The 23,421-nt window shown below is 42.1% G+C and overlaps 2 protein-coding genes across 3 annotated transcripts; one reads left to right on the top strand and one right to left on the bottom strand.

Annotated features, from left to right (window-relative positions):
• The first annotated feature begins 1,646 nt into the window (after positions 1–1,646).
• Positions 1,647–6,208, top strand: dhrs7b (dehydrogenase/reductase (SDR family) member 7B). The gene is made up of 7 exons (XM_037087895.1): positions 1,647–1,788; positions 3,016–3,205; positions 3,404–3,522; positions 3,708–3,918; positions 4,073–4,165; positions 4,275–4,427; positions 4,861–6,208. Exons 2-7 carry the CDS (start codon positions 3,052–3,054, stop codon positions 5,064–5,066), a joined length of 936 nt encoding a protein of 311 aa, XP_036943790.1. The 5' UTR covers positions 1,647–1,788; positions 3,016–3,051; the 3' UTR covers positions 5,067–6,208.
• Positions 6,209–6,451: 243 nt separating this feature from the next.
• cramp1 (cramped chromatin regulator homolog 1) lies at positions 6,452–23,104 on the bottom strand. 2 transcript variants are annotated; one of them, XM_037087894.1, is made up of 20 exons: positions 22,946–23,104; positions 20,763–21,139; positions 18,687–18,889; positions 18,368–18,521; positions 17,755–17,838; positions 17,517–17,565; positions 17,095–17,180; positions 16,491–16,614; positions 15,859–15,940; positions 14,575–15,531; positions 13,940–14,117; positions 13,238–13,410; positions 13,039–13,113; positions 12,794–12,875; positions 12,459–12,569; positions 11,568–11,725; positions 10,111–10,297; positions 9,681–9,848; positions 9,190–9,335; positions 6,452–8,589 (listed from the first exon to the last, which is right to left on the bottom strand). In XM_037087894.1, the coding sequence occupies exons 2-20, from the start codon at positions 21,136–21,138 to the stop codon at positions 8,476–8,478; spliced, it is 3,507 nt and encodes a 1,168-aa protein (XP_036943789.1). In that variant the 5' UTR covers position 21,139; positions 22,946–23,104; the 3' UTR covers positions 6,452–8,475. The 2 variants fall into 2 exon arrangements, with proteins under 2 accessions (XP_036943789.1, XP_036943788.1); XM_037087893.1 differs by lacking the exon at positions 22,946–23,104 and adding an exon at positions 21,521–21,804.
• Positions 23,105–23,421: the final 317 nt, after the last annotated feature.

Here is a 23,421-nt window from a genome sequence, read left to right as displayed (position 1 = left end):
TGACCTGAGCAGGGTAATTGTCTGTCAGCTGACACTAGTGCTGATCCAATTAAGTTGGGCTGATTGATGACTGTATGTTTATTAACTGTTTTAAGGGCTGCTGACTTAGTTCAGGTAGCATTGGGATGTTGACAGTTATGGTAAAAGCTAACCCCTTCTCCAGTTATTACCATGACTTTGTTATCCCTTTAAGGAAAAAAAGTCTGATGTCCCCTTATTATGCACACATTAGACAAGGGGTGGCCAGTTTTCCCCTTGGATATTCAACTAAAACTTAATGGTGGGTCACAGGCCAAAGGTGATCTATCGTGTACTAAAATTGTAAATGGTACTAGAATCCCAAGTTCCGTTAATTAATAGTTAGGATCTGTGTATATATGTGTGTGTGTGTGTGTGTGTGTGTGTACATACTCTACATACACTATAGTGCCAAAAGTATTCGCTCACCTGTGTTGAGACTCGCATATGAATTTGAGTGACATCCCATTCTTAATCCATACTGTTTAATATGATGTCGGTCCTCCCTTTGCAGCTAAAACACCTTCAACACTTCTGGGAAGCTTTCCACAAGGTTTAGGAGTGTTTATGGGAACAGCACATTTGTGAGGTCACACACTGATGTTGGACAGGAAGGCCTGGCTCTCAGTCTCCGCTCCAGTTCATCCCAAAGGTGTTCTGTCAGGTTGAGGTCAAAACTCTGTGCAGGCCAGTCAAGTTCATCCACACCAAACTCTCTCCTCCATGTCTTTATGGACCTCGCTTTGTGCACTGGTGCAGTCATGTTGGAACAGGAAGGGGCCATCCCCAAACTGTTCGTACAAAGTTGGGAGCATGGAATTGTCCAACATCTCTTGGTATGCTGAAGCATTCAGAGCTCCTTTCACTGAAACTAAGGGGCCAAGCCCAGGTCCTGAAAAACAACCCCACACTATAATCCCCCCTCCACCAAACTTTACACAATGCAGTCAGACAAGTACTGTTCTCCTGGCAACCACTAAACCCAGACTCGTTCATCAGATGGAGAAGTGCGATTCATCACTCCAGAGAACATGTCTCCATTTCTCTAGAGTCCAGTGGCTGCGTGCTTTACACCACTGCATCCAACACTTTGAATTGCACTTGCTGATGTATGGTTTGGATGCAGCTGCTCGGCCATGGAAACACATTCCACGAAGCTCTCTACGCACTGTTCTTGAGCTAATCTGAAGGCCACATGAAGTTTGGAGGTCTGTAGTGACTGACTCTGCAGAAAGTTGGTGACCTCTGCACACTATGAGCCTCAGCATCCACTGAGCCCGCTCCATCATTTTATGTGACCTACCACGTCGTGGCTGAGTTGCTATCCTTCCGAATCGCTTCCACTTTGTTATAATACCACAGACATCTGACTGAGGAATATTTAGGAGCGAAGAAATTTCACGACTGGACTTGATACACAGGTGGGATCCTGTCACGCGCTGCCATTCACTGAGCTCCTGAGAGCGACCCATTCTTTCACAAATGTTTATAGAGACAGTCTGCATGCCTAAGTGTTGTCTTTTATACACCTGTGGCCATTGTTTGGATGGGTGAGTGAATACTTTTGGCAATATAGCGTATAACATGACCTCAGTTGTACCAACTGGCTCAATTATGGGAGCCTTCAACTCCCATAATTCCTAGCGGGTAGCACAGCCGGTAGTCCCCCTAGAAACAAACTCCGGTCGGACGGATCCCTGAGAGAAGACCCCGGAACTGTTCACATCCCCGATTCACGCTGCTGTGTAGTAAAGCAAGACAGCAACTGAGGTGAGTTTGACTGTAGACGAACACAAGAATATGTAATGTTAGTGTATTACAGTGTGGAAGCTAGCTAGCATTAGCATTAGCGTTCCCAGCCATCTGCTTTAGCTAGCTTTCCTATTCAGTGCACACCAAGCTCTTTGTGTTTCTCATTTCTAAGTAAATGTTTCAACGTCTGACCGACCCAATATATATTATGTGCTCTTGTGAAATGTGCAAGTAGCCGTCGTTATCGTCATCGTTACTAAACCAGGTTGGCGTCACTAAACATTCTAGTTGATGCATTTCACCAACTAATTCTCAATGTTAACATGCCCTCATGAAACACACACACACTGAATTCAGCCTCAGTAGTTCAAGTGATTTAGAGAAAAGCACACTTTCCTAATAAATAGGTAGATTATTTCAGCATAGTGCTCCAGAATATCGTCAAATCAGATCCAATCTATAATCTGCTTAATCTTTGGTGTGAATATGGACAGTATGCACAGTATTTTTCTACTGTGTCCCATTTCACTTTGGTCAATATCCAACTATATGGTAATCACTATCAATAATATGCACTGTTAGCCACTATTATTATGGCTATAAATTGACTAAACTCCATATTATATTCACTTTGAGTTTTCATCCTTATACGATATTGTAGATACTTCTGTCCTAAACAGTTCATCGCTTGTGTGTGTGTGTGTGTGTGTGTGTGTGTGTGTGTGTGTGTGTGTGTGTGTGTGTGTGTGTGTCATGATATATTTATACTTGTCACTGTTGCCATGCTGGTTGTTTGTGCTGTGCTTTGGAGACAGGACAAGTGGAAGAGGCTTAACTAAATGCACCGAACATTAAAACATTAAAAAATCCCTTTAGCATGGGGGGCTTGAGGGCTTATGGAACACACAAGTCAAGGTCGCTCCACCAGGCTTGTCCAAAGCCCCATTTTGTTTTTTGGCATCCAAATATGGTTCTTGCTCACGAAACTAGTTTATGAACCAAAGAATAATGCTGCAACAAGCAGTTGGTTTTTTGGCAAAATGAAATATCCATTATTTTCTAAATGATAAATCATTTAGCCTATAAAACTGTAAAAATAATGAAAAAGTGTGTTGAGATGACCCACTTAGATTATGTTCAGATAATAAAATCTGAAGAAGTGTGACTTCTCTGCAATGAATGGATGTGAATTGTGTAATGTTGCTCTTCTTTTCATAATTCAGTTCTTTCAACTTGTGTCTGCAGGGAGCTCGTGCGGAGCAAAGAGGGTGACTGTCAGCCATGGAGCGCGTCATGGGCGGAGGAGTGCTTCAGCTGGTTTTAGCGTGTGCAGGGGTCCTGCTGCTTTATCGAATCCTTGCCCGCCTCAGACCAGGAGCGGCTCTGCAGGATGCCGTGGTGGTCATCACAGGGGCCAGCTCTGGACTGGGGAAAGGTTGGCGTTCTGCTGATTTTTTTTTTTTTGTTCTCTTCAATTTAGATGTAGATGCTCTCTACAAATCACATCACACTGATAAGCAAACATTCCCCTCGAGTTGGGTAGTAGTTAGAGAACTTTAATTAACATGTGTCTTGTTGTCATGCAAGTGCGTCATAGTCACCATGAACAAGGGGTGTGTTATCTGTGTTGCAGAGTGTGCACGGGTCTTCCACGCCGCAGGGGCTCGCCTGGTGCTGTGTGGACGAGATGCAGCCCGTCTGCAGCAGGTGGTCAAGGAGCTGACAGCGAGCTCAACAGGTTCACAGCAGCAGGTGCGTATGCTGCTGAGATTTACCCACTAGAAATTCAGTAGTTGAAGTAAAAAAAAAAAAACTTTTTTGCAGCTCTTTCCTTTATTTTTAAGCTCCAAGAATCATAGAACAGTTAGAATACGGGCATACAGAGATGGGTTTATCTGACTGTGAGGTGTGAAATAACTCTTCTGTTCAACCACCAGACTTACACTCCCAGCACTGTTATATTTGACCTGGCTGACACAGACACAGTGGACAGAGCTGCAGAGGAGATCCTGAAGTGTTATGGACAAGTGGATGTCCTCATCAACAATGCTGGAATCAGCTACCGTGGCAATATACTGGATACCCACGTTTCAGTTCAGCGAGATGTTATGGAAACAAATTACTTTGGGCCTATTGCTCTCACTCAAGGTGAGTGAGGAGTGCGGCCTGAACTTTTTGATCAAAACGTCAGAAATGAGAGCTAGATTGTCATGGCCATTTTTTAGATTTCTCAGGAGATGAACACTGTTTTACACCTGCTGCAGTTCCTCCACCTACTAATTTTTCTTTCCCCCCTTCACAGCTCTCCTGCCCTCAATGGTTCGCCGGCGCAGTGGTCACATTGTGGTCATCAGCAGTGTCCAAGGCAAGATAGCCATTCCCTACAGATCAGCTTGTAAGTTGTTTTTTCCCCATTTAATTAAAGCAAACAAATATTTAAGAGCTCTTTCAATCGGTGGGGTTGATTGGAAATGAAGCAGGACTTTTATGCACACTGTGTTCAGATGCAGCTTCTAAGCACGCCACCCAGGCCTATTTCGACTGCTTACGGGCCGAAATCGAGCGCCACCGGATTCCAGTGACTGTGATCAGCCCGGGGTACATCCGAACCAACCTGTCGGTCAACGCTGTCACTGGAGACGGCTCCAAGTATGGAGGTGAGGTTGATTCGAATCGGTGGTGAAACAAGTGTGGCTGCATTTAGAGACAGGGTTTTTTTTTTCACCTCATTTGTGTGTGAATCAGGGTATTGTTTTTTTCTGGTGTCTGCTAGCATTGCAGCTAAACAGTTACTGTGGCTGAACAAGCAAAGAAAGGATTGCTAACTACAAAAACAAGTGAGAATCCATGGATGTCATAGATGACACTGTTTGGATCCTCACAGAGTGAGGTCCAGAAACACACCTGCATTTACCACTTGGGTGCCACCCTGTTACTTAAAGACTTTAAGGGGATGCAAAAGGACAAGTATGAAGAAGATAAAAAATCATAAAGTTAAACAATACAGCATACACTTTAAACATTTTTCTGTATTTTAGTCGACCTCCTGACTTCCCTGTGTTACTGATGCAACATGTTCTTGTGTTTCAGTTTTGGATAAAACCACGGCGACGGGTCGTGATCCGCAGGAAGTGGCTCTGGCCGTTCTGAAGGCTGTCCGCCAGAGGAGCAAAGATGTTGTTTTGGCGGGACCTCTGCCCAATCTAGCCATCTACCTCCGCACCCTGTGGCCTGCGCTCTTCTTCAAACTCATGTCCTCTCGTGCTCGCAAAGAGCAGAAACCTAAAGAAGAGTGACGCGGCAGCAGGAGAAGAACAAGAGGCTCTGAAAAGGAGGCATGTTAGATGCACACAGACCGAAACAGGAAACTGGCTGCTTTACATGGAGGCCAAACGGACAGGAGATGTTGATCTCTTGAGCTAGTACCACTTCTTCTCTAAAGACACATGCTTGCAGTGTTACTTGTATAGCCTCCGAAACACAGCAGAGACCTTTGCGTTGTAAGGCTGTCGCAGGGATTAGAAGTGGGACCTGCAAATGTGTTTTACTAGCAAGACTGAAAACTGTTCAATTGTGAGCATGTAATGCCGTTGAATTGACTTGACACCTTTACATGAATTTGGATTACAAATAAAATGCTCAAGCTGTTATCTATAAGAGTGTTAATGTTTAACCTGTTACTTAGCTGTTGGAGGTCCAGTGTGGAGGATGTAGGAGGATCTACTGGTGGAAATACAGATATTTGTGTCAAATAAAAACAAACCTTTTTTTTTTTAAAAAAGATGCTCTGGCAAAAATGGAATATAACATTTGAAAGGCTTTAATTTTTGTAAAGTCACCTGAAACTAAGCTTTTCTGTTAGTCCTCTCCCATGGAGTACACAGTGTTTCTACAGTAGCCTAGAAAGGACGAACAAAACAGCCTTTTGCAGCAGCCCCTGCAGGGAATGGGGAGATCAGGGTTGCTCAATTCATTGTGATCTTTAACCTCAACGATAAGATGCCACCAAATCCTCCACAATGGTCCTTTAAATAATCAAGTCTGGGTAATTTTATCTATTATTTTCCTCTCACTGTCCCACTCATGAATATCTTCCTTAAAAGCCTGTAGCCTCACATTTTAAGGAGTGAACAAGAAATGAGATTTATTTGTTAACATTAAAATGTACTGCTGCCCATGTGGACTATGTGAACAGCAGATGTATGTGTATGAGAACAACTTAACAGGATGCAGGGTTTTACTAAAGTATCATAAATTGTTTCAACAAAGGGTCTATCCACAACACTGATGATGACAACAAAACACTTTACACTACCAATTGTGTCTTTCTTAAGAGATTTGGTAGAGCACCAGTTATGTGTCTGCAACATCTGTACAATGTGGCATAGAGAGGAAACTGCTGAAAATTACTTAAAATAAAATGCTTTTTATAAATGCGGAGGAAGAAAATACTGCTAATTTCTGATTAGAAGAAAAACATTATTAATCATAAGTTTGATTTCCTGTTTGAGCCCAGAGGCCTACAACTGTGTCATCACAATGTTTCCATCCTGTATATTACTGTACAGGCAATTAAATGTGTTTGTGTTATTTTAATAGGCGAGCATTTCTTTTCTTTAAAAGATCTTGGGGGATTCAGTATGAGGTTAGCAGAGTTGTTTGTAAGAACACAAAGGCCTAAAGTAACACTGTAAAAATGTTCATCGGAACAGATTCTCCCCAAAGTACATACACAGAAAACAGGCAGTTTTTTTTAAACTATCTTTATACACAGAATAAAAACACCTTTTACAAACTGAAAACTTTAAACAGGTTTTTCCTTTTTAGATGTCATCTTAATATTAAGTTAAACAAACACCTTTTTCCGAAATGTTAACAATAAATAGTCCAAATAACAATTTACATTATGTTACAAAAACGCAGTGAATACTGGAATTTAAATTTGTACACCAAAAGAATAAAAACATGCCAGATTCAAAGACTAAACCTGCTGTTTATTATGTAAGAATCATCCTCGTGGTTTTTTTTCATCGAGAGTGAGAAGATTAAGTCTTTTTCAGGTGTCTGTCACAAATGAGGAAACATAGCAAGAGCTTTAACACTGTAGATTCAAAGCCCTCAAGGTGCTTTAAACGAGACTAACATTCCCATTTCTGCAATAATAACAAGAGCTCTCTTACAATTTACACTCAGAGATGAAGATAAACATGTAAGTGAGACTAAATGTTCACAATACTGCATTTTGATGGTGCTGGTAAATTGAAACTCGGAGAACAAATGCAACAGTACATTGTAATGCTAACAAGCCAAAAACATGTTGACATTAGCCATAGTGTTTTGTTAGCATCCAGTATCAGTACTAGTCAGCGGGGTATTAATGTTTTGAGCACAACCGATCAGAAGCTTTATGAATTAAAGAGAGACTGCACAACAAAAAGAAAAAAAATAATAAATTAAATAAGGAGTGTCAACTATGGCTTTAGTGTTTGATTTCATAACTTCTGACTGCTCGCTTCTGTGGAGTTTAAACAGAGTGAAACACTACTGGGAAATTTTGAACAATTTTAACATTTTGTCTGTCAACGAAAAATCCATATGTAGTTGGTCACATCATGGGATACGGGTGTCTCCGTTCAGTCCTTGACTTAAGGAAACAGCTTGACTTGCTTCTTCGAAGTGTAAGATGAGGAACATAAATGAACAATGTTATTTGTCCTAGTCTCTGAAGGAAACAACCACTGTGACATGTTTATTAAAAACCAAACTAAAATGAATGATTTGGGGATGTAACTGAGAAACAGCAAGTGAGGAAGAACATTGCCTTTTTTTTTTTATCCTCGGCATGCACTGAAAGTGATGAGAACAGCAAGAAGCAACTGGCGATGGACACTGAACTCCTATATGATTTCAGCATACAATTCAAGGCTAGTAGCTGCACATCTGTAGAGCTACTACCAAACGTAGTCGACTGACAAAAAGCTGCCATTTAGCATGTGACCTTAAAACGTGACGAACCTGATTACAAACACACGAGGCAGGCTGTGTTCCTAAACTGCAACCAATAAAACCTGAACAGTTCAAGAGCATGTGAAAAGGAGGGCAGTATGAAATGATTTTACTTCTACCCGCCCTGCTGTGTTGAGCTCCACTGCTGCAACAGTAACTGACAAGTGTCTCACCATCCTCGTTCTTACTGACATAAGTTAAACAAAAGCATCCTCCAGCGGCTTTTTGCCCCCAGCTGGGATCTGAACTGCACATTTTGGCGGATTTACACATTTTGGGGCTTCATCTGACAGACTAGACATCACACACACACACGCACGCGCGCGCACACACACACAAAGAGCAGGAAGAGACATAAAAGATCAGTGAAAATATTTTGTTCAGATATGGCATAGTATTTTCCTGTACATGAGGTTGTGTTTTGTAAACGCATTTGATTTTCTAAAGTGTTTTTTAAAGGGCATTTCACCTTAAACAATGGTTCAGCGAAGCAACTCGTTTCAAACTTGCTTTGAACAATGGTCAAGGTTCACCATTATTATTGCACTTTTACAAACAGGGCAGGGATGGCTTTAAGGGGGGTGGTCTTTCTCCACAGACATCTGTTCTCCAAAGTAGAAGAGACGGTGTGACAACAGTCTAGACAGAGAGGAGAAACCCCTCCTCCAGGTGGCAGCAAGGTGGCTGAGGCTCTACTCCTCAGGGCGGTGGAATGGAGGGTTCAGTCACAGCCAGCTCCTGAGCAAGGTCGTTGAAGCGAGCGATGTAGTCCACGCTGCTCTCACTCATCATGCAGGCAAGCTGGGAGTCCATCTGCAAGCACAAACATAGAGCTTTCAATTTACAATAACAACTGCAAAATGATGAAACATTTCCTATTGAGCCTTTGGAAGCTAAAGGAACAGTTTTGTATAATGGGAAATATACTAATTCACTTTGGAGTAAGTTGAAAAGATTGATAACATTAATTTATCTGTCTTTTCAAAAATAAGGCTCCGGCCAGCAGCCAGATAGCTTAACTTAACATAAAAATTACGAACTTGGCTCTGTCCACAGATAACAAAATCCATCTACCTCCCAGCCAAAACAAAGTGTTAACTTTTTGTTATTTACACTTGAGCCTTAGAACAATGAGTACAGGTTAAACAAACGAGACATAGCATGTTGATAACTAAGCTTTACAGGTGCTGGCAGGTGGATTTTGTTACCTTTGGAGGGAGCCAGTTTAGCTGTTTTACCCGTTTCCAGTCTTTATGCTAAGCCGACCTAATCGGCTGCTGGCTTTAGCACCAGCGGCCAGACATGACTCATCTAACTCAGCCATTCTTTCAGACTGGCGGAGTATATATTCCTTATAAAAAGTATAAGGAATAAAACACAAAATACAATCTTGGAGTAAAGGGCTCATCTTACTTCTGCCACATCAGGAAGGCCACGGGACTGAAAGGAATCATGGGAGTTGCAGTCCAGGAGACTGGGACCAAGCAAAGCTGTGCCACTGGAGGGGCCGGAGGGTGTTAGGGTGGTCCGCCTGCCCTTATCAGGAGAGACCATGCTGGCTGGAAGGACAAGAGGCAAACAGTGAGACAGTGAATAGGCACATAAACAGTGGAAACAAAGTCGTCTTCTGACTTGAAAGAGAAAGGCTTCAGCTGTGTCAGTGTGGGATAATAAGAGAAAATATATTGGAAAGCAACAAAGAGTTTTTCATTAAGGTTTACTCAAAATAGAATGTGTTGTGCCTTTATTAACTTAGCTACCATTGATTTACAGTCAGTTTGAGAAAGCTGCTCATCTATCAATTCTTTGGACTGATTGCAGCACACAGAGTTCAGCGGATTAGAAAAAAAAGGTTTATAATCTTATCTGCTTGTGTATGTTCATTAGGACAGACAAAGCCTTACAGAGGAGGCATCCCAACGTGGAGTCAGATGAGTCGCTGGGGTACCACTGGGGGTCGTGGCTGGGCGATGGGATCCAGCCTCTGGACGGGCTGACTGAAGGAGACGAGGCCAACAGTTTGGAGCTGTCGTTGTTACTCAGTTTGGCTGGAGAGAGAGCAGCCTCTTCACCTGCAGCAGAGCATGCAAACAGGAATTAGTTTACAGGAGCACTGCTCAACAGGCAGCATGTCTCACAAGTTTAGTTGGTTGTATGTCAACATATTTCTTCCATGAGATATTTCACATGATTTCATACTGGCCCACATGCAACACAGGTGTTCCTCATGAAAACAAACAAAACAAAACCATGTAGTTTTAGCTCAAATAAATAAAACCCACTTTAGGTTTCCACTTGTACATTAGCATTTAGGATAGAATCACAGGCACGCACCGTAGTGGCCAGAATTGATGGCGAGCTCGATGATGGAGTCGCTGATGTGTGTCTGCGGTTCTCCAGGTGCGAGAGCCTCTTCAGGGGGGCCAGGGAGAGAGATGTCCAGGAGCGATGCTACGCTGGGTGGAGAGAGGAGAGAGTCCCCACCACTCGTCACCCCAGGAGACGGTGGAGGCACACCGTTCTTTGGAATAGACAATAGACATAACAGACACTTCAGTAATAGACACTTAATCAAGGCTGCTTTGTTAGATTGTTGTTGTTAAGGTTTATTAACAAATTAGTTTTCCAACATGCTTATTGGTCAAAATGTTTTGCAACATGCATGTGTTTCTATCTATCTAACCAAAACTACATCTGACCCTTGCTGTAAAGCAAAACAATTTGGGCTCATTACAACACTATGTAAGGCATGGAATGAACTCCACTGGCACAGAGGGACGCTAATCACAATGCAAATCTTGGACAGTATCACAAGAAATTTGCCAAAACCACCAAAAATGTGATCGCGACTCAACATCTGTATGTTATGGTTTCTACAATAATAAACAGCACATTCCCTGATCACAATCCATAATTTACTGAGTAGGCTACACTGTATATCCTACAAAGACGTGACCTGCATTCAGGCTGTACTGCAGACTGTCAGACCCAAGTTCAACTAGCATCGATCTGCTTTTAAGTGACCTCATTCTGGCCGATTGCCGATACAAATATATGCGCATAGTTTTTTCCAACTTATTGCAGAAAACATTAAGTCTCTCCTGTTACGGAATTAACATATGGTTATGCATATTTCATCATGATGGCAACTTACATATGCAGGAATACAATGCTTATCAAAATGTGTGCTACTATACTACTTTACTGAGCACAATAAGAAAACCTCATCTCATCAGCCTGACATATCAGTAGAGATGATCATTTAGGGCCTATGCCAATATTTAATTCTAAAGCTGGTATCGGCAGATACCGAAGACACTCACAGAATTTGAGTGTGATTTATAGTAAAAGTAATAGGAAATCTTTGTGTTTTCCTACAGGATAAAGAGAAGTAGATATAATATACGTATACAGAAGGTCTGAAATCACACTGTTATTATTTGCTGTGATATTAAAGCAATTTTGTGTTTTCATACCATTGCAAGGAATGTTGTTCTGTATTTTCAAAATCAATTAAAAACCTGGACTACACTCTGACAATAACCAGAGTCATTCGCAAGAGTGAGAAGAAACACAGCTCTGTTTAATAAAGATTTAACATATTAACCTGGGTAAGATCAAAGACATTTTTGCTGCTTCAGACAGACAAAGTTCATTCAATTTCAATTTAACAACTAAGAATAGACATTTCTTCATGAAACTATCAATAATTTAAGTACTGCTCTGGTTATTAAGATAACTTATAGCTCCAAGTTCATCTTGATTTGTGTATGTCAGTGTGTGCTGCTCACCTCAGGGACATTGTGCTGGAGGAGCTGAGCGTCTGGTTCAGCATCAACAATGGGTGTGGTGGTGAGCAGGGTGCTGTTGTCAACTGAGGGAGAGTTCAGCTCCCGACAGGGACTTCCAGGGATGATACCTGCAGACTTAGCTGCCAGGTCAATGGCACCTGAAAGAGTATTAACAGTTTAGAAACACAAGGGATTTGTTACATCAGCACACACCTGATAAGATTTAACCCTGAAACAAGCATGTGAAGATGGATCATATAAAGAAAAATATTAACTTCGGCAATTCACCTCAGCAACAATTTCAATTAAAAAAAAGTTTAAAGCAGGGGCAATAGGACAAAAACATTCAGTCACTCTTCTTCTGTTTTTTCTTTTTAGCCCAAACAAAAGAGCGCTTGTTCAAAATTGTATCTACTGACAGAGATCATGTGGGAAGCAGTCATTTTATTATACATGTTGAGACTGGAATTCAATTTTGGATAAAAATCCAGATAATCCAGCTACTAGTGTCTTACACAGAAGTATCTTAATTTGACAAAACCTTGATTAATAGGAATATCACTGGTGCCCTAAACTATGACTCTGACACCTTAAAGAGAGTAACTCAAAATGTATGACAACTCTTGTACATATGAACTCCAGACAGTATCCAGAGAATCAGATCAGGATATCATCCTGATTTGCCTGCTCACACATGCAGCACACAACAGGACATTCACACGTGTGGTTTGTAATTGAAAAAGGCATATCTATGTGTGCTACCAGAGGGTAAAGAATGACTGAGAGGATAAACTAAAAACTTCAACAGTGGATCATAAAATTTAGCATTTAACAAAATATCAATAAAACATAAAACCTGAAAAATAGATACATTAAAAAAGCAGCACATACTGGAGAGCTGGCTGGCTGCTGCAGAGCTGGACGCTGCAGGGGAAACTTTGGACAGGGCGGGGCGGGAGGAAGGAGCCAGGCGTGTGTGGATTGGCCGGAAGGATCCAGTTCCTGAGGGAAGAAACAGGAAGTTAGAGAGCGAGATATTTGTAAAGTTGTTGTTGAAAAAGAGAAACAACATTAAGTTGTGTACAAAACACAAATCTGCAGAGAAGTTTACCGAAGGTTACACATGAAGAAGCCTATTCAAGGGCCTGCTTTCAAGAATGTGACAGTTTAAACATTTGCATCCTATCAACAAATTGTACTTTAGGATCATGATGTCTGCAGAGTACCTGTGGCAGAGGAGTTGGAGAGGATGGAGAAAGAGCACACATGCTGAGGAGTATCTCCTGTAGTTCGGGGTAGGAGTGTTCTCTGTGGAGATTATGGAAGTAACTTAACTATACACATCTTTAAGTCCATTATGACGCACCAGATTACTTCCAGAGTCCAGAGTACAGTACTTGTAGACTATTACAGTGATAGAATTCAACCAATTTCCAAAGTTAAAGTAATCATCCTTCTGTTCTTCTCTTACCTGAACTACAAGCGGTTTCCGAAGTTGCCTGTTTCGAGGTTTTCTCTGTCTAGAAAGGAAAAGATCTGACTGCATCTGCAAAAAAAATTAAATAAATACAATTAATTTATATTTGTGCGTATTCTTGTGGATGACATATCAATTTAGTTTTCCTACAATTTGTGTTTAAAAAAAAAAAAAAAGACCTGCTCTGTCTTACACTGATAGAGTCGAGCTGCTGTCTCAGGGCCAGCTCAGCTTCCTTGTTGGGGGAAAACATCCGGTTGTGTCGTGAGCTGTTGGGGGGAAGCGTGGTGGGCACTGCAAATACACCGCCCTCTGAGTCGGCAGCTGCAGTTGTCCCAAGCAAAGAGCGGGGGAGGTTGCGTCCACCTGGAGAGTGTGGAGTAATATATGTCATGTGAGGAAGGTATAAAGCTTAAAATAAATAAAGCTATATTAAAAAAAAAAAAACAGCCAGTAAGTCTTCGTGGTCATTTCTGAACATGCTCCATGCTCGCAAGCAATTACAATTTATTTGTCATGGACTACTTAGCAATATTTGATAAATATGGAATACAAAATTAGTATAAATCACTCATGATACAAAAAGGAGTTGAACTACATCATTATTTTCCATTCTCAAACAAAAACAACTACAGCACCATCAGAGGAAACACATTATCAGGAAAATCAGTCCCAGCTAACTTTAATGGGTCAAGAAAAACAAAGCGGATGTGCGAGATATGATTAATGGTCCTAACCAGTCTCTGCCATCTTAAATCCAAACAAGATTTTGTTATGCAAAAGCGGTACAATAGGCAGCTTCTACAGTCTTTACAGATCATCAGCTACACTTAGGTAAAATACACATCCAGTGCCTATAGCAAATTCAGAGTATATGACATGGAGCGATACATACCCGATGCTCCAGCACTTGGCAGGTGTAACTTGGCTCCTCTGACAGAAGCCTGCTGCCGGCCACAACTGGGGCTGCGAACGCCTGTGATAGGCCCCTTCCCTGGAGGTGTGAGGGCCTGGTTCTGCTCCTCCTGATGGGTCTTGAGCGGTGATGTGGCCGTGGAACACAGCTCTGGAGCCTGAAGCAGAAGTTGCATTAACTGACACCATCAGCTTTACATTTACATTGCTATATAATTCAACAGAGTTTGTCCTTTATTGATCTGTGGAGGATTCGTTGTGGATGAATTGACTAGGCAATGCAATTCTGAATTGTGAATCCACAGGAATTAGCACCGTACATACTGGTGTCTCACTGTGGCATCTGATTAAGGACTATAATGTTCATTTTCACTTGCATTCTTCATTCATGCCACTGGGATTCAAAAATAAAAATTCTTCTTGTTTGTCCGTTAAATTTGACTTGATGACTTTGACTTGATTTTGTTTGTGAATCATGAAGGAAAAACTAACTTACATTTTGTGTGCTGTATAATGACAACTAAATCACCTTGAACTTTTTGTCCAAAAGTACACATTAAAGTAGCTATCTGGGAACCAGCAACAACATTGTGAGAAGTAGCAGTTAATCCCTACCAGAGGTTTAGGATTGACCTCTGTGGCGACCAGCTTGAGCAGGCATCGCAGAACACGATGTGTTCTGTTGGGCTTTGGCTGGGCTGAGGCTTGTCCATTTTCTTGGTTGTTGGAAGCAACTGGCACGGGCTGCCACTCATACTCCAGCTGCAGTTTGCCAGGCTTCCCAAACATCAAGTAGAGCTCAGCCAGGGTGACATTCTCTGCGTCTCGTGCACTCCAGCCTTCCTCTCTGATCTGTTCCACGGCACGTTCTTTAGCTGCAGGTGCAGAACCCTGCGACATCCCCTCCTCTGAACCAGTCACTGGGTGTTTGGCTGGAGGAGTCTGGTTGGCCTCTGGAGAGGAGGTGCTGGTGCTCTGCTCCTCTTTGCACTGCTCCGATGAGCTTTCTGTACCACTACACAGCTTCTCCACGCTTTTGGTCACTGCTAAACCAACACTGGCCTCTACTCCAGTACAGGTCTTTGCCCCCTCAGAGGGTCCCATACAAGTTCCCTCATCCCTAGGGGCCACAGTCTGCTGAGACAACGCAGGAACAGAAACAGACTGAGGTCTCTTTTCCTCCACTTTTGCAGCACTGTCTTGTGCAGATTCGGGGTTAAGGGTCTCAGTTCGACGACTATCACCCAGTACAGTCAGTGAAGCACCAACGGCCCCAGCAGCAGCGGTGCCCCCGCGCCCAGATTTGGTGCCAGTACGAGATGATGGAGCCGTGTGAATACCCAGAATCTGGGCAGCCGGCAGTTCCTTGGCGTTTGGCCGGTTCTTGCCACTCTCTAGCCAGTGTACAGTGCATGAGGCCTTGGAGTGGACCACACGTGCCACACCAGGCAGTGTGGTCAAGGTGCTGCTCTCAGCAGGAAAAAGAAAGAGCTCCTCCTGCTGGGATTTGCTGGGAGAGAATGAACTGGACTGGCCGCCCTCCAGAGCTTCCCTCTCCATTAGACTCTTAAGCTGAAGCGTTAGCGTTAAGGACTTCACAAATGTTTACGGCTGAAGTGCAAACACATTGCTCTAAGTCCTATACCAAAGATGATTTTAAAAGATGATGTACTGTGCAACATACAGTAATGCAGTAGCAGTGGCTGTATAAAACAGGTATCACAGGACAGAGTGAGGTACAAAATACTTTTGTTATATATGTGAATTTTGTTATATCCCATGATTAACTGAAAAAATTGATTGTTTACAAAATAGTTATGTATGTAACATGTGATGTCTCTACATCATACAGTTTGCTGCTCTATAAAGATGCAAATCATTTGATGTTTTAAAGGATACAATCCGCTGGTCATGGTATGTCCACTTTTGTTTCAGGTACTCGATGAGGCTGGACACTTTCCTGTGGAGCTCCACCACCATCCTGGGTTAGAAAAGACAGAAGAGATTGATTACCAAACTGCCATGTAAAGACAGAGGTGAACAGCAGTGGGCTGGCTAATTTAGTTTGTGGGTTCTTAACAAACCATAATGAGGAAACATACGTACATATAAATTAACTTTAGCCAGTGATCTGTAGGGGGTTGTGCTGAAACCCGTTAACGACATTGATGAACTATACACGTGTCCTCAAGATTTAGGCAGGCCATTTTCACACAAAGCACAGATTTCTTTGTTTCAAAATATGGATAAAAATCAATTGAGTCAGTCTTGTGGTATAGTGTAGTTGTGCTTCAGCTACAAACAGACAACATTTTCAAACTTCTTGATGATGCACACAGTAAGCAAACGCATACAGCTGTAATTGATTTGCCAACGTGTAATGCATTATTGAGCTGTACTATCAGAGAGTTGATCCTGTAAAACACTGGCAAAATTTATTTTTTTTTATTCTAAACAGTCATGATATTTCTGCATTACTCTCACAAGAAATTCTTAGATATGCTTTTGAAAAGGTTTTTCTTTTTCCTTACCTGAGACGAGGGTTGTGGGCTAGGCTCTGAACGCGGGTCCAGGAGTGGTTACTGCGTGGTTGGAGCTCTACAGCCACCTTCAAAGGTAGACGCACCGGCTTCTGGTCCTCCTCATCACTTACTCCTGCCACGTCACAAAAACAAAAGGAGACTTGGTAAATAACGACTCTTAAGTGCTCTTAAATTGAAAAGTTAATTGAACCTTAAGAGTAACAACAGTACTACAATAATGTGTACAAAACTGCTACAACTGCTTAAGAGTATGTTCTCCTAGAAACTAGGCAAATAGGCAAATTCTAATTTTCCATCTCGGGGTAAAGCAAATGTTTTCTCTAAGTTTGGTGAGTGACTGTTATTGAACAAGGGAGCTGGATTACAGCTGGTCTGATCAGTCATCTCCATCATCTCCCTCCTGCTCCTCCTCCTCACTTTGCTCCCACAGAGTCACCATGGAAACTAGTGCACACGCCATTGTTATTGCCAAAAAACCCCGCCCCCACAGACCCTGTGCCTCACCATCATCATGGTTTACATTTTCAGCACTGATGTTTGTTTATTTGGTATGTACTGTACATGCTGAGCATCTGTGCAGGCATATGCTCACCATCTGGGTCACAAAGTTTCTTCAGTGCACGGCACATGGGCGCTTTGATTCGCAGGTTCCTCCCTTTGGAGCGTACGGTGGTGGCCCTGGTCAAAGAAAAATTAGAGCAAGAAAGTTTTCAGTGTATTTTTAAGGGGAATCTTTCTGGATCATAATACACCTTTCTATGAAGGCTTATCGTCACTCTGTAGAAGTATTCTAATATCTCAAAGAAACACTGACTTGTACAGATTTCACTGATCAGTTGCATGGGTTGTACACAATGACAAAAACATTTGATGACTGATTTAGTCATGGGCCAAAAGCTTAACTGTGTTTTTGTGGATGCAATACAGAACTTAAGATCAAAACAAAATCCTTGCCAGATGTGTGAATGTAAACATAGTTGGCAATTCAGTTTTTGAAGTCAACTCCTGACTTACCCTTGCTGAATGAGTTCGTTGAGCTTTGCCACATTCTTGTCATCCATTACTGCCAAAGACACAACACAAAGCCAGAGAGACGTTTACAACGCCATCCCTCAGGAGCAGCTGTCCCTCAAGAGTGGGAGCATGCAGTTTTTAATCACATCCCTTGTGTCTCAGACTAACAGCAGAAAAACAAATGCACACAAAACAACTTTAGAACAGGCTGCCATTAACATGTACAGCCTTGACTTACATCCTCCAACTTTTTTGCGCAGTTCCGCATAGCAGATGAGACCATACAGTTCTTGAGAGGATTTCTTCAGCACCCTGGAGTAAACTGAGAAGGACAGGTGGCACAAGTCACAACACTGCTGTAACCAGCAACGCAGGAGACATGTGTGCTACATGAAGATAACACAGGAGTGACACTCAGGGCCTTTTGGAGTGGAAAAGGCTTTTGGCTTATCTGGGGAGGTTTTGGGACAAAGAGTCCCTGCCCAACAAAGTGCTTTCTCAACATCACTGTGGGAACTGTTAAAAAGGTGGACCTGGAAGATATTAGACTAGATGAAAAGAAATTAAACACAACCTGCTGTCCTGTCATGACATACTGAATTAATAAAAAGCCTCTTTCAACTTCCAGACATAATCAACTGCCATGTTAACTATTCTGACAGCTGTAATGGATATAAAAGGGTAACTGAGACAGGATATGATGTGTTGCATGTTATCATTGTAGAATAAATAAATAAATAAATAAATAAACTCTAATAAATAAATAAATAATGCTCTACCCTCCATCTTCACTGAGACTCAATGAGGTCCCACCTTTTTTTTTTGGTTGGCAGGGATAAAGGGCAGCTTACCGTTGGCAAAGTCAATGTGTTTGGAGATCTTGTGCCAGGTCCGGTAGTAAAAGTGGCGGACCTGCTCCTTGTTCTTCACCATGTTGGCTGGCTTGCCTCTTTTCTTGTACTTCATTGCAATGTTGTTCTGGATAGCCTCAAAATCCTTCCCATGCTGAACATCCAAGTAGATGAGATGATGCCAAAAGACACAAAGACATATAAGAGACATTTTAACTAGGTTTTAAGTGTCAATGATATATAATGCAAACATGCAGGCCAAGACTTGAAGTTGAAGTTACTGTTCATATTTAAGCTAGGGCACTCCTTCTGGTTTTACCTCGTAGAGCCCCTCAAAAAAGCTGTTCTTATCCTCTGCGCTCCAAGACTCCCACTGCCGCCGGGCCCTCTTCTGGTTGCCAACTTGTTCCTCCTTCTCAGCAGACCCCTGGCTCTTGGAGGTCTTCGACATTCCCCCTGTGGAGCCAGCCACAGGCCCTGACTGTCCCACTGTCCCCTGGGAGGAAGAACCATTCTCTGCCCCTGTGTTGCATTGAGAAAGGGAGCCCACAAATCCATCATCCATGAAACATTAAGAGGAAAAACTGAGACAAAACTGAATTATAACAGTAAAAAATGTTAGGATTGAGCTTAATGTTTTGGTGGACCATTCTGGTTGTTTTCCACAGCCAGCATGAAATAAAAATACAACTGTAGTTGTGAGGTGCATGGTTTGAGAAATGTTAAAATACATGCACACAAAGCCACACACCCACTGCTATTACACTGCAAAACCTGCAGAGCTTCCCCCTCCGTGGCTCTGCTCTGGCAAGCAGGCAGGAAAAGCAATCAGTCCCTACAGCCAGGTCCACAGCACACGGATCCAAAACCAACTCGTGGTGGGCTCCAAATGGCCAAGTTTACCCCGGCACAGAGCACAATGCCAGGAGGCATTAAGACAAGCGCAGAGGCGGTTACTGCTGCAGTGCTGCTCAATGTTAAGACAACTGTAGATTTCCAGCCGAAGAGGGTATTCATTTTCTAATGTAAATCTGTGTAGCTGATAGGCACCAACCTAGAAGTGTCTCTTTCAAAAAAGATGTGGACCAATTTAGCATCATATCAAAATAAGCAGGGCTTCACTGGTTGACACTTGAGCTATCTAAATATAAATTTGATGAAACAATTAGTATAAACAACGAAAGAAATCCACCAGGCATATCTGTGAGAGCCAGGGTATTCATTAATATATTGCAAATGTTTAATAGTGTCAGATCCAGTCCGTTCATTTACAATTTTATTTGTTTTTTGGGAAGAAACTCTCTCTCATTGCAGGGCACCATAATTATACACACTGAAACAAATCAGTAATAACCCCTCACTAATTCTATAATAAAAACACAAGGACTACCTCTTAGTCCTACAGATACAGGTGTCTGCTTGCTGGTGTAGTACTACAATAACATGCTCCCAAAGTAGCTTAACTCTCAGTTCCAAACACACAAGATATTAATGCTCCTGGCTCACGCTTCATTGACTCCGGCCATTTTGGTAGTATAGAGACCCAGAAGGAGATGCCTCATTTACATTGAATCAGGCCAGTCATCCTTTAGTGTTTATGATTATTCAAAGAGGCAATCTGTCAGTGTGTTTACTAGTCAGTAAAGCCTAGTAAAGCTTTTCTGTAGCTTTAGTTTTATACTTGTATCACTCAAAGCTAGTATTTCAGTTGACCCCTGAAAGTGTCTGAGAATTGCTAGCATCATTTAAGATGATGTTGCATCATTGTCTGTGATGACATGGACAGATACATTGTGCATAATCACATTTATTTTCATTCCAAAATGACCAAAACAGAACATGTTTTTGATCATTTTGATTGATCAGTGGATCAATTAAATTAGCTGAGGACAACAAGGTGATCCTGCTCTTTGTAAAATATTTAATAAATTAAAAAATATATACATTTAGAAACAACTCTCTATAATAATATATAATAATTGTTGTTCCATTTAGAGTCCTGAGCAGAAAAACTTCAGTCTCTACCCTATTATTGTTTTTTCCTACACTCACTTGATAAGGACCACGATAACACCCCTGTGTATTTAAAGCCATAAAGTTTACATGAAACTGTGACTGAAAATAGTCAGATGACATCCTAATTGATACCCAAGTTCTGGCCGATGACACTACTTCTTTTTTACATTAATGGTTTCACACAGGATGGTGTTGCAACTTATGCTGGAGCAGCCGCAGATCTACACAGAGTACAACCCAGTGTCCCGGGGGGAGTACACAGCAACAAAAACACAGCCAGCGTAGCAATCACTGATGAGCAAACTGTACACAACTAAGAGCAGACCCCCTGCCAATCACACCTATGCACACTTTTCTCTGAGCTGGTCACCTACAGTACCTTTCGATTTTGCCCCGCCATGGCCATTGATGGTGGAGCCGATTGAATCCTTCCGGATCCGTTTGCTCGGAGGTCGAACGCTTGATCGGAGAAAATGATGCTGGTCGTGACACGGAGGGGCGGGCTCCGCAGAGGTCTGGGGATGCTGGGTTGAGCTTAGCCCGGTTCGGTTCGGGGGAGAGGCTGGGAGGACGGGAGCTGAACCGGGGCTGAGACCCGTGGCTGATGGATTAAGAATTTCCACTCCGTCGTCTCCCTTTGTACTGCGCTCCTCGCTCGCCTGCTCTCCGCTCTCCTCCTCGTCGCAACCTTCGGGCTTTCTGGACGGATTCCTCCTCCCATCGACACCGATCCCCTCCCTGGAGCCCGGTGTCATGCTGCCAGAACACATTCAGGGAAAATATTTCACATTTGGAGCAAAGCGGTGTGCAAAATTAACTTCTAAAGACGACGTTCACTGTCTCTCAACATGGCCGCCGCTGTTTGTTTCAAATCCCCTCTCCAGTCCCGACAAAACAACACCAAATATATGCATTTAACGTATTGAGATGAAATATAATCAACAACCTAAATAGTTAAGTAACTGCCGGCAGTGTTTTTACAAGTATCTTTCGGCTCAGATGGGCGATATTCTGGGTTTAATTTAAACTAAATTCAAATGCGAGCGCTTTTCAGTTTAGCGCCCTGCAGAAACGACAACGAAACCCCTCGGTGCATTCGACCTCTAAATAAAGTGTTTATTTCAAACATAATTTTACCCATTTTCGTGCTCTTCGGTAGTAGGCGACGTCTTCTTTCTCTTCACCATGAGTCCGACCGGTTAGATTGGCAAATACTGATCAAATTGAGCATAATAAAACCTAGACCGATCTCTACGCTTTCTGCCCTCTCCTTGCTCTTGCTTCGACTGAGCTGAACTCTCTGCGCAGTTCAACTGTTTTCTATCAGCAACAACATTACTCAACGTTTCTTTGCAACAAGAAATTAAACTATACGAGCCACTTGCAAATAAGAGACATTTACTCCATGCACTGAAGAAGAATTGTCTGTAGCCCGTACCAGGTGGGCTCGTCTGAATTGATAAGCGTAGATAGTTTTATTAACGTGTGTACAAGTGGACTTTGCTTGTCACTACGTCACCATCGCTTGCAAAAATGATGTCTATAAAACTATTCCAATTATAGTTTAGATCCTGCTATGGTGAGGTTATTTGACAATACTCTATGAGCCTACATTACTTTCGCCTCATACAAATACTTGATCATACGTCAAAATGTGCACCAGGCTATGTGCGACTGTGCGGATCAAGACCTTGTGTATTACACTATATTTATGAGATAGCGTGATAACGTATGAACAAATGTTTATTTATAATATTATGTTTCCTCGATTATTTTTCAGCATTTATTTCTGAGTAATCAGACAGATGGTGATGCAAAGTGACAGCGATATAAAGCTCAACAAAGACAGATTGATCTGATATGAGTAGCTTGAGGCTAGAGATGACAAGGAATACCCCCCTTTCTACATTCTGACACACTCCTGTTTTCTGTCACCTAAACGCTAAATCACAGAGACAACCCATGAGCCACAAAGAATAAATGATCTAAAAGAAATGAGAGTCCGAAACTAATAGTAAAAGTTAATAAATATTGACTTGGAATCTTACAACTTCAGTTAATTGTTGGGTCCATAGACTGATGCAACTATTTGACTTAAATTTAGCGACAAAAAGTCGTTTCAGTTTTGTTTCAGATAAATCTCCAATTCGACAGCAACTCACTGAAATCCAGGTCACAGAATTACTTGACATTTCCCCTGAAATCTTACAGCCCTAGCAACCAAGTGACCACTGTAGTCTAACAACTGTTTTCATATTTTGTTCGAAGGCTGACGTTACTTTAGAAGTGCAATAACGTAATACCTTAAATTATTTATAATGACTGTGCTTGTTAACGTTAGTGTAGAAAGCTGTATTACGTGTATACAAGAGTCGCATCCATACATAACGTGGTACCTAGCATGGCTGCTGTTTCTGGCTAGCTAACGTTAACTCTACGGCAGTGAAACAAGCAATAACGTTACGGTAAAACCTACTTGTAACATAACAAATGTCTTATGCAGACATTCAAACGTGCTGACGACTGGTTAACTATGGTTAGCTATCAAAGTTTAAGAATTACCTAATGTGGAAGCCTGCTGGTGGTATTCCCAATCGAGACACGGGCTAGCATTGCTAGCAGACGGCAGTCATCCAGCTTGTTACCGATGACAGTTCCTGCGGCTCGATTGTCCACGCGCGTAGGCACGCCCACTAGAACTCAAAAACAAATCCTCTGATTGGTCAGAAATACATGAGGACGACGGTTAAAATTTGATTGACAGTGCGCTCCGCCAATTGTTAGAGAGACAAGCACTGCAAAGGACCAATTGCCTTTCTTTTCCTGTCATGCCTTATACATTTGCCGATATATATTTTTAATCTCCAAAGCCAGTTTGACTCTACAATAATCCACCAATTTTGCTCTGGAATCAAGCGTTATTTTAACGAGATTGGATCAGAGCAACGGAGTTTTTTGGCGCTCTGAAAAAAAGTTACGCCCCAAGAAGTGATTGGCACTTTGAAGATCAAATCAAGAGGCGGAATTCAGAGGCTGCA

The sequence above is a fragment of the Acanthopagrus latus genome, chromosome 23, assembly GCF_904848185.1.
Source record: "Acanthopagrus latus isolate v.2019 chromosome 23, fAcaLat1.1, whole genome shotgun sequence".
NCBI classification, from domain to species: domain Eukaryota; kingdom Metazoa; phylum Chordata; class Actinopteri; order Spariformes; family Sparidae; genus Acanthopagrus; species Acanthopagrus latus.
Note: the sequence above shows the minus strand (reverse complement) of the source record. Positions and strands in the feature narration are given on the sequence as shown.

Bases quoted from the DNA above. Each gene is read 5' to 3' on its own strand.
- dhrs7b (XM_037087895.1), top strand. From the start codon at position 3,052: ATGGAGCGCGTCATGGGCGGAGGAGTGCTTCAGCTGGTTTTAGCGTGT. The intron at 3,523-3,707 runs GTGCGTATGCTG...TTCAACCACCAG, and splicing joins CAACAGGTTCACAGCAGCAG to ACTTACACTCCCAGCACTGT. The intron at 4,166-4,274 runs GTAAGTTGTTTT...CACTGTGTTCAG, and splicing joins CATTCCCTACAGATCAGCTT to ATGCAGCTTCTAAGCACGCC.
- cramp1 (XM_037087893.1), bottom strand. From the start codon at position 21,570: ATGGTGAAGAGAAAGAAGACGTCGCCTACTACCGAAGAGCACGAAAAT. The intron at 14,118-14,574 runs GTAGGGATTAAC...CTTCTGCTTCAG, and splicing joins AGGTCAATCCTAAACCTCTG to GCTCCAGAGCTGTGTTCCAC. The intron at 9,336-9,680 runs GTAAGGCTTTGT...TTGTCCTTCCAG, and splicing joins CACGTTGGGATGCCTCCTCT to CCAGCATGGTCTCTCCTGAT.